At 40.0% G+C, this 11,115-nt stretch overlaps 1 protein-coding gene across 1 annotated transcript; it reads right to left on the bottom strand.

The window, feature by feature from the left end:
• Window positions 1-501: 501 nt before the first annotated feature.
• DUSP3 (dual specificity phosphatase 3) lies at window positions 502-11,092 on the bottom strand. Its single transcript, XM_085314737.1, has 3 exons — window positions 10,865-11,092; window positions 4,260-4,486; window positions 502-1,767 (listed from the first exon to the last, which is right to left on the bottom strand). The coding sequence occupies exons 1-3, from the start codon at window positions 10,984-10,986 to the stop codon at window positions 1,562-1,564; spliced, it is 555 nt and encodes a 184-aa protein (XP_085170863.1). The 5' UTR covers window positions 10,987-11,092; the 3' UTR covers window positions 502-1,561.
• Between the last annotated feature and the right edge of the window lie 23 nt (window positions 11,093-11,115).

Here is an 11,115-nt window from a genome sequence, read left to right as displayed (position 1 = left end):
ATTCCAAGCCTGCCTGGATGCAACCCTGTCTAACATGCTCTAGGTGACCCTGCTGAGCAGGGGAGGGTTGGACTAGATGATCTCCAGAGGTCCCTTCCAACCTTACTGATTCTGTGATTCTGTGATTCAAACAGAATACGTCTGGAGTTTAATTTCAAGAAAGTTATCTGATTAAACTGAAAAAAAAACAAGTGGAAGTAAAATAACCTATGTCCTCTGTGATTTGTGGAACTGGGGTTATATGCATTACTAATACAAAAGTGCTCCTTGTTAAATAGTGTTAGATTTTAAATCTGTATCTACATTAAAACACACATAAAAACTGAGCATAAACATCTCAGAGTTCTATTAGTTTAACCAACAGCTCTGAGTTTTCTGTGGGAGACCCTTTGTATTAGTACAGCACTATCCTAACTCAGTCACACATTTCCACACTAAGTCAGGCATACCATAAACAAAGCCTCCTCTCCCAACAATGCAATGACTCATTTCATCTGCAAGTCAGACAGAACCACAACTTAATTTATTTTATTAGAAAGGAAATGTTTGATAGTCCATGTGATACTTAACAGTTCTCACTTCTATTTAATGGAACCATGCAAGCAATTCAACAAGTCAGAGTGTACTTCTACAAACTGCTTTTCAAGCACCTGTGTGCTGCCCTACTGGAAGCAATATATATATGTACTGGTTCAGATCAAGCTTTCAAGTTTAAAAAACAGTGAAGGGAAGCACTATAATTCAATACAAACCTCAGGAGCCATTCTCTTCTGCTATTTAGGACTTTATCCTACACCTGATACAAGCATTACTCCATACAGATATTCTTTCTTCCCTGCTAAAGTTTTTTCTTCAACATTTGCTCTTCGCAATTTTTTCTAGTATGATTTTAAAATAAAAATAAAACAATTAATATCAGATTATTTCAACCACAACAGCAAAAGATACAAATATTCCTGGAAATACAGTGTATATTAAGACAAGGCTCTGAATGTCTTTATTACCACTCTTGAATCCTCTGTGTGTATTGCACATACCCACACTAAATACAAAGTTGTATACACTTCACTTTACATGAGAGTGCATCTGTGCATTTGCATATATACTTCTACATTCCAAGAAGCTCCTGCACTCAGATTTTAGGCACCTGTGTGTGTGTGGAAGAGAAACTTTAGAAGATACAGTACTTCAATTAAGAGTGAGTGAAGAGAGATGTGTTGGGGCTCTCAGAAAATGGTGTTCTGGTGGGATACAAGACAAAGCTTAAATAAATCACCCTCGAGGTCAATGCAAAGCACATACATGTGAAAACAGCTGTTATCATCAGAGTTAACCCTCTAAAGACACTTCCTCATTGCAACAGCTCTGAGAAGTGAGATAATTTTGCGCCATTTTAAAAGACCAGAATTTGCAAAAGATACTTTTACTAGACAAGAGCAGGAATTCTGTCTCCCTCATATTACATGATCTAGCTTAGTAGTTGGAGTTTGGGTATCTAAAGCACCTAACACATATTCTTTGACAGTTTGAGAAACTTCCCAAAATACTACAGTGCTCTGTTTTAGGGCTTCAGTTTCCCCTCCCTCACTAACTGCTCATTGAGCTGGCAAAGCTGCCTTAGAAAGCCATCATTGGGGCCAATCTCTCGCTTCTGACGGACAGTACTCAATGCAGATTTGACATCCATGTTCTGGCGAAGCATGAGGTAGGCGATGACCAATGTAGGAGAACGGCTGTAGCCCTCGCGGCAATGCACAAACACTTGGCCTGCAGGGAAGACAGGTCATAACTTGGGTTATGAGCTTATCTAGGATAGAAGATAAGTGTGAATTAGCTAGGATCTAAAAGATAGTATTAGTCCTCTAGCAACTTGGAACTCTAAATTCTGAATGCTACAGAAGACTTAGAAAACCCGGAAGATAGATGCTACTGCTCTCTTAGTAGCAACACAATCTGTCACCAAGAAAAATGCAGAAAAAAGTGGTTGTATATCACAAGCAATCACACTGCGATGTATTTGCTGCTACATTGCAAAAATTCAAGCTGTGCCTAATTTACTACACTTCTCTACTCTCTGTGTTTTGGAATAAGCCTTGCCTCTCAGGATGTCCAGTACTGGCAATCAAAAATAAATGGCACACAGTTTAAAATACACTAAACTGTAGACAGAGGGTACAGAGAAATGTGCTATCTGTAATGTACTACACCTCTTAAAAGATACTTAGCCTTTACTGCATTGCTGTATGCTAACCCTATGCCGGATGACACATGGCTACTTCCCTGGCCATTCATGAAGTCACATAAACACTTAAGTAAATGAAATTTTCTGACTATTCAGCAACAAGAACAGGAAGCATCTAATCACACTCATGCCAGCACCAACAACATGCTTCCAGCTAACTGACTGGRGAAATCATTCCACATATTTGTTGGGGCATTCAACAATAATAAAACAGGCCACTTATCCCTGTGAGAAATCTGACTTAATTTGATTCCTTCTCAGCTGCTTCCTCTTTGACCTGCTTTTCCAAACATAAAAATGTTCCTCTCCTCAAAGGCAGGGAGAGATGTGGCCCCAGACTAGTCTCCAGAGTAAATTTTTTTCTGAGACAAGAGAACAAATGAACCATATGCATATATTTTCATGATCTCCAGATTGCTCTGAACTACACAAACAGAAAGCCCAGTACTGCAYTTGCCTTAAAATGAAGTCTTGATTAAGACTTCATTAAGTCTTAATGACTTAATTGCAAGTTAAACAACAAAACAAAAACCAATTCATTCTTAACATTTCCTGAGACCCCATAGCCATAACTTTACAAAATTTAAAGATTCATAAGTAGATATGTGGAAGAGAATTCACTTCCCCTCTGCAAATGTTCTAAAACAAAAGGGTTTCTAGCCTTCCTCCATGAGAAGCAGTGAGCTTTATAGCTGCCTTTAGTAAACCAAATCTGCCTTCATTTACCTGCCTTCCAGAACTTCATGCAATTACAATGATAAAATGAAACTGCAGAAGAAGATACTGCTGCACTCCTCTTAATTGTCCTTACTCAGCCTTCAGTAGTTAACAAAGACTGTAAAATTTCAGTAGTGCACTAATCTGAGAACTGGCTCCAACCTGACAAGCTCTTTGTCTGCCATGGTAAGAGAACAATGGCAGGCCTGGTGGACAGCTACTAAGACTGAAAGAATCCTACCAAACAGAATCGTTACTGCAAATTCAGAGTAATTCTGTGACTGCTCGGATTACTATGAGGTATTATTAGTCACACTCAGTTGGGAGAGTCACAGCACAGCTAGCACTGTTAAACTCTTCCTCCTACCATAACCTGTTCTAGTGGGCCACAAAGCTAACTGGAAGAGCTGCATTTTAATTTTTAGACTTTTTCACACTGTACCAAATTTAAGCTGTAATTTCTTTCCATTATGAAAAGCAAACTACAGCTTTAGTCCATCTTTTTGCCCATTTCAGAGAAAGAACTTCTAAAATTATGGGAGTTCCTCCTCTTTGATGTTCCATCATGAAGCGAGAAAGAAATTAAACATAAGCAGAAACAAATGGCATACTGTCTATCAAACAACAAGAAGCACTGTCTGGCCCACTGCACTATGCCCTAGGATTTCTGCTCTGAGGAAATATATTGTAGAGAAATGTGGCAATCAGCAACACTGCAAATATGATCTCCTGCCTTCCTGTAATCCTAAGGAATAGTGAAGTAATTGTCATAAAAAACCTTAACAACTTAATGCAATAAGAATTACAGGGCCACAGTCTCTAAACTTTTTGTACACTTGGAGGCACTTAGAAAAAAAACATAGCAGGTTGTATGAGTATTCTTCAGCTATGCAGTACCTATATCAATCCTTCCTCTAATTTATACTTTCTAGCGTCCCAAAACAACTTTTAGACCCTACATCTATTTTTTTGATTTTTCATATGATTCGCTACATCTCTAAAGAAAAGTAAGAACACATCCGCCTAGAAAGGATATAATAGCTGTTTCACTTTCCAAAGTAATTCTTGCAATGATAGACTTCCATTTGTCATATACTGGAGACTCACATTTATAGACAGCAGATTAAGACGCTTTATTGTGTATTCAGGCACCTTTGATCCTGAGTCTTGATCTGAATTCCTGACTTGGTTGTTCAGCCAAAAATCTGAACAAAGAACCATTTTAAACAGTGAAATAAATGACCACAAAATGTATACAATGCACTGAAAAAAGTCAGAAAGTTATTTCAGTTTGCCTTACCATCCTTCTGGGAAAGCGCTTTCTCAATAAAATCAGCTGCCTCCTCAAAATAGCGACTGAGGTTAAATTCTTGCGTATCGTTAGCTTTAATGCCATGGTATCTGATGCCTGTGCCTTCATAGAACTCTGCATTAGTGTTCACATGCATGAATGACTTCCCCTCTGCTGCATTCAGAACATGGGTTATTCCCAGACGCTGCAGCCTTGTAATGTTCTTGGCTATGAACCTGCATGATAAAAAGTGTCAAGAAAACAATTAGGACTCAGCGAATTCTGTCGGTATTTAYGAAGTCCCCAGAAGCTATTGATAACTAAAACCTTTGATTTTCCTGTAAATAGATGCCAAATATACTTTGCTCAGAACTAAATTAACTACATATTACATACTCTCAGAAATATTTAGAGCCATGATGGTGTATGAAAATGCCACTTTCTTAGGTGACAACTGAGCAGAGAACACTTGAAACTTCATGGCTAGGAAAGCAGTACTTGCTACTCTAGTAAAAAGTCCAAACAGAAAGACTTTTATCTGAACTTAGGCTTTCCTCACAGCATCCAAGACTGACAGTTGGATAGCCCTGTCCCTCCTCCAAAAAACTGCATATGGAGGGAAACTGAAAACAAGGTGAAACAATAGGGGTTCCTTCTCACAGTAACATAGAATGTAATCAAAAGTAACTGTTCCTGTATCTTCAAAGGTCTCATCTGAGGACTCCTGCTAGGCTTAGTCCTCTGTCCCTATGTTATTCAGCATCCTTGAAGCCACGGACAGATCTGGCAAGACTATCCAAAGGCCAGGAGTATAGAGATATAACTCAGTCTTTGCCATTCAGTGTTCTCATTAAAAGTGTTCCTTCAATATTTAGTGTTCCAGTTGAAATCAATCTCTGAATGGAGAAGAATCCAGTTGAGTGATGTTTAGCATGAAAGAACTCCATACTTTTAAGTAGCTAAATCCTTTGCAACTCTTTAGTTCTATCAAATACCTAAATAATTGTAGCAAAAAAACCCTCTGCTTCCATCTTTAAGAGGCTAAGACAGTGCCCTATCCTGTCAGTAAAGAATTTGGCAGGATGACATATAACAATGACGGCTTTCAGGCTAGATGATAACAATTAGATTCAGTAATAACGCCTGATAAGAGCTGATAAGAGCTCCAGTAGGTACAATGGCAAACAATTAATCTACTTAGTAACACAACTGACTATGAATAAATCTCTACTTCTGCACTGGAACACAATCTGCAAGGACCATTAACTCATTGTGGTAAAYCACTACTTTTCATCCTGAGTTTGAATACTCCCTTTTATGTCAGTCCCAACATTAGCCTCACTTTCTTAGAGAGAGAGAGAAAATACATATATATATATATATTTAATTATGCCTTGTGTCTCCCCCCCAGAATCTAAGATCACGAGTCAACATTAGTAGTGTGCGATGGAAGACATTAGTCTGAAAGATAATTCAGTTCCTGCACATTTTGTGAAAAGAGGCAGCCTAAAAAACATTTTTTGTTTTGTTTTTAAAGGCAGCTTTCACTATGTGTCTAACTGAATGTGGAAACAGAAATCTTTTAGAAAATCTCCTTAAGGCTCCAGCCCTAAATTGCAAATACAAGGAGTCTTAACATTAAGCAGAGCTCCAGACGAGCATCTGTGTAGTATCCTTTTAGATAAGTTTATAAGAGATTGCAAGCTACCTAAGAGTTTTGGCTGTACACTTAGCTACTCTAAAGAAAAAATAAAATAAATATCTGAATTAGTTAGGTTATATCTACATGCATCTCTGAGTCCTGTTCATTGACTCACCATTTTCATGTAATTCAAGGTTATATGAACATCTACAGCATTCATTTTCTCCTAATGACAGTTCACTCTAAATTGTACTGTAAGCAGATGAATTCTTATGTAGGAGTGAAGCTTCTGCATTTTCTGCTGCTTGTGCCCAGCAACTACGGCACTGAGACAAATATTCGTAAAGATTTCATTAGCCAAACAAATGTTGACACATTTTCCATCTGGCAGGACATCATCTGTGCCAGCGGACAAGCACCAGTGCCAGGGGAATTCTGCTTGCAATAAAAAAGTAAATCCTGCAGAACGAGGGCAAAACAAAAAGTATTAATTCAGCAGCGAGTTTCCATGCTTAGTGTGGTGAGTATATGGTATAAGTAACAGAACACACAGCTGATACTGGTTGGAATCGATAGGAACTTCTGTGCTGGAATCACGGCTGCATCTGACAACACAAACTAGCTCAGCTGGAGGCAAACTCCCTCTCAGTAAAAGATTTCCACAGATTTATAGCTAATTTTCTCCACTCAGCTACAGCTGAAAAATCTATATACCATTTTCTCCCATTCCAAACAGTCCTAGGATCTCTCCTGTCCTTGACATTTCAGTCCAACTGCATCATGTTCAAATGCTAGCTCCTCTGAATAGTGAAGAGAAGCTACCATCAGCTTCTATTTCCCTAAGAAAATTCATGGGATCTTGTCAGTTCTGAATATGGAGACTTCCTGGCCCTGGTCCTGTAATCTGAGTATAGCAGTAAGAAGTTTATCTTTTCAGCATGGACTTACTAGCCACAAAATACTCATGTCTTAGAGATCCATGTATCAGGTAATTAAAGGTACATGAGGCTACACAGGATTGCCATATGGCATTATTCATGCACCTGGCCGCCTCAGCAAATAAACCGAGGCCTTAATGTGGAGCAAGAAAATGTCAATGACTAGGTAACCCTGTCTCAGTCTTGTAACACATTTAATTGTTATAATTGTTATGTCTATAGTTATGTTCATGCCAAACTGTTTCCTCATCACTTCTTCCTTTATAGATCTTGAATTTAATGTTAATTTCAGAAGAACACCTTTCATATTTATCATATGAATTTCTAGCACGTTAAGAACAAAGAATTGCTTCATAGGTTACACACACACATTCAAGCAGCCACAAAATTCATACTGGGCATTCATAACTAGAACCCTTTTAGTAAATACAGTCCTGGACATGTGGCCTGAATTGTTATAGGCATCCAATAGTCTGTGAAAAAACAACATAATTCCTTATCAAGCAGTTCACAAAGCTAAGCTGTTCATAAATGAAGATATGCTTGCTTCCTGGCAAAACACTGATTTTGACAGTACATGGTCCCTCTGAATAACAACCCTACCCTCCAGTATGTTGACTGCTTTCCCAATTTTTGTTTTATCTGCAACCTTTATGAAGATGCATTCTGTTCCACTGTCCTGGTTATTAAGATGTTTTATTCAAGCACCTATTCAATTGTACATTGAATACATTGAATTGTACTTCGTGTATTCTGAATTGCTTTAATGTGTTATTGCCTGAAAAATGCATAATCATGCTAAGCTGTCATGTATATAATAATTCCTGTTTTGACTCTTGTCCTCAGGAACATGGTACTCTTTGAGAGGTTATAATTCTCTACTGTAGCACACAAAAACATTCATTTCAAAATATTTTGTTTCATCTTTATACCTTTGTGTTTTCATTAGTTATTCTCTTCATGTATTGCATGGAAGATCTACTTTGGCTCTGTCTATTACTTGAAGTTATCCGACAGATTAATTGTTATCCTATGCTATGTCACAATTTAATCTCATCYACCTGTATGCCTCAGCATGCTTATTTTTACCTAAAGATGAATCATTCATAAGGGAGAAGCAACCTTATGCAAAATACTCAAAGGATTTCAAACAGAAGTTCCTGAATTGTACTCAGATGTTTTCATTTCTTTCTGCACTAGCCTGTTCAAATCCCACTACTCTTATGTCAGGTATTGGGATTCCAAGCTCTCCATGTTAAAACTCTATACAGATAATACTCTATATTACTCTGTAATACTCTATACAGAAGACTACTCTATGAAGTCTTACTGTTTTAAAATTACTGCCACTTGTAGTCTTCATATTAGTAAATATAGCTCTACATTGCAGGAAAGGTTTGACATATCCAAGACATAGCAGCGATCTGAATGCCAGAGCAAATATCAGATCACTTTGTTTTCCTGCTATACTGCTCTCCAAGACTTCCTTGTAGCTCAGTGCAAAGTGCTTCTGATAAGTCCTCAGAGATTCAGAGAGATCTGTGCAACAAAGGGCAAAGCCAAAATATGCATGTCTCAAGCCACCTGTTCATATAGTCTATCTGTGAATCACAGTTTTAGATAGATTTCTTTGTAATTTAGCACAAATGAAGATTCAAGTTTTTCTGCTGTGTTACGAGTTAGGAATCTCACTTCAGTATGCATTCTTAGAACAATAGCTGGGTAATAGAACATTTTACAGGAGATATTTTGTGAGAACTACTGTGATTAACTTTCTAGTCTAATGTCTCTTGAATTTACTTTGTAGCAAGATTTTATCATATTAATTGGATACTTGACCTTTCATTTTCACAATCAGAATAAGTAACTGCTTAGAATTTGTGGCATTCAAACACATCTGACATTCCATACTAACACAAAATGGTAATATAAAAATCATGCTGTATGTGTTTCTGCAAAAAAAAAACATGCATACAATTATAACAGCATTATCCTCTGTAGTCAAAGTCCAACAGGGACAGAAGAGATGTCTGGAGATTCTTAACTGCAAAAGAATGTTTTGCTTGCAAAGCGTCTGTGGATGAAGAACAATATCCACTTTGTGAGTGGACAGGGAAGAGGGTGTCACTATGCTAAAGTTGTGACATCACTACAGATCGCTGGAAGGTATCACTGAACCTCATACACGGCACTGCAGGTTTTTAAACAAAACGCCCTGTTTAGATGGGGAATAGTTTCAGATCTTAACCTTTCTTATGACAAGCTATGCTGTCCAGAGTTCAAACTGTGTATTTCTACTCAAAGCACATTCCTACTAGGAAGAGCAACACACTTTACAATATAACCTAAAGAATAATTAAATATATTAAAAAATGAAAGTGATTTTTAACAAATGACAGATGTACCAGGTGGAGTATCATCTGCTGGAGTGGGTCTCTGTTCATTTAATATCCATGCAGCTGTTCTCTCTTCACAGTCACTTGGGGAGGTGAATGCTAGTCAGACACATACTGTACCAAGACAGCTTCAAATATACTCCAGGTTCTATGTGAATGCTTGAGCAGAACAAGACAGACTAATGAACTGCAAATACAGGGCCCAAACAAGCCTATGTTTATTCTTGCACATAGTAGTAAAATGTATTGTACACTGTTGGACCTATATCTGCACAAAAGCCTGGAGGCTGTGCGTGAAAAAGTTTCACTTCTCCAGGAGTTCATAGTGGAAGGAGTCAAGCGGGAGATCAAGATCTTCTCTCTTAAGCCTTAACTTAATGTGAGCAGAGTACAAAAAGGAGGGAAAAAAAAAGAGAGTACACAAGAGAACTGATGCAAGAGATACAGAAGGGGAAACTGAATTAATAAGAGATAACAGGAATTGAATGCATAACTGAAATCATAATCTTCGTGCAACAAATAAACAAAATAGTTGAGTTTGGGAGGGACCTCTGGAGATCATCTGGTCCAACCCTGCTGCTCAAGTAGGGTCAGCTAGAGGGGGTTGCCCAGGATGGTGTTCAGTCGGGTTTTGAAAATCTCAAAAAATGGAGACTCCACAACCTCCCTGAGCAGCCTGTTCCAGAGTTCAACCATCCTCACAGTGAAAAAAGTGTTTTCTTACGTCCAAACAAAACATACCTGAGGAAAAAAAAAAGAGAGATACTGCTGAATCTTAACTTTCTTTCCTACTTCTAAAGGCTTTTATCACAGCCATATTTGTATCCCTCTGGCTCCCATCATGTGCATGACTATTTAATTAGGATGAAGTTTTGCAGAGCATAGAATGCACAAAGATTCATTTGACAATCACAGAGAGAGGGAAATGATTCCTATTAAAGTCTTGCTTCCTTTAAGTACTTTTGCCCATGGTCTAATATCCCTGTTGCTACTATACCCTTCTTGCTTGTCTCCAACTCTTCTGACATGTGCTTATTGCACAAGTGGTGCAATGTGACTTCAGCAGACGATCCTGTACATATACCTCATGGTATCTTGTCTTTACTTCCCTTCTGTACAGACAACCAATGCTGATGACCACTGCTAATTAGCAAGACTACAAAATACTATGGAGGGAAAAAGAAAAGCCTAGTGCTAACACAATACAGATCTATTTCATGCTGAGTTTGGGGAGCGGGTTAGCTTGTTTTTATCTTATTTCACTCCTGTTTTCAGTTAGATTTGAGACTTCAGGAGGCTGGCAAACTTTTTGCAGGTGTTGTTGATGAGCTGCGCTCGGTTCGGTGAGACGCCGGCCGCCAGGAGGAGCCTCCAGCGCCTCTTCCCAGGCAGGCAGCCCTGTGCCCTGGCGGCCCGGCCGCGCAGCTCGGCCGCCCAGGGCCGCACGGGTCTGGCAGGCCTGGCCTCCCGCCCCGCCGCCGCGCCTCCCGGCTCAACGCCCTTGCAGGAAGCTGCTCAGTCAGCCTCCCGGGTCCTGAGTCCCAGGCGGCCCCGCACTCCACCTGCTCCGAGCAGCCGGGCACGGGGCTGGAGATGCGCCCCCGCCGCCCGGCCCGGCCCGCCGCCGCGGGCACTCACGCGTTCCCCACGTGGATGCGCGGCACCACCTCGTTGCTGTGCGCGCTCGGCAGGCTGTAGCAACCACTGCCGTTAGCCAGCAGGTCGTTCAGCTCCTCCACGGAGATGCGGTAGTCGGACATGGCCAGGCCCGCTCCCTGCCGGCCAGGCACAGCACCCCGCGGCTCCGCARCTGGGGCTGGCGCCGGGGCTGGGGCCAGGCCCGCTCCCGTCCCGCCCCACCGGGCACTGGGCACCTCCCRGGAGGCGGA

Source organism: Rhea americana, unplaced genomic scaffold, assembly GCF_003343005.1.
Source record: "Rhea americana isolate MKP2758 unplaced genomic scaffold, rheAme1 scaffold_410, whole genome shotgun sequence".
Lineage (NCBI taxonomy): Eukaryota > Metazoa > Chordata > Aves > Rheiformes > Rheidae > Rhea > Rhea americana.
The sequence above is the reverse complement of the archived record's forward strand: the minus strand, read 5'-3'. Positions and strand labels throughout refer to the sequence as shown.

What these genes read in the sequence shown, in the direction of transcription:
- DUSP3 (XM_085314737.1), bottom strand. Translation starts at nt 10,986, where the DNA reads ATGTCCGACTACCGCATCTCCGTGGAGGAGCTGAACGACCTGCTGGCT. An exon ending in CGCATCCACGTGGGGAACGC is followed by an intron (nt 4,487 to 10,864) that starts GTGAGTGCCCGC and finishes TTTATCATGCAG; the next exon opens with GTTCATAGCCAAGAACATTA. An exon ending in AGCGCTTTCCCAGAAGGATG is followed by an intron (nt 1,768 to 4,259) that starts GTAAGGCAAACT and finishes TCTTCCCTGCAG; the next exon opens with GCCAAGTGTTTGTGCATTGC.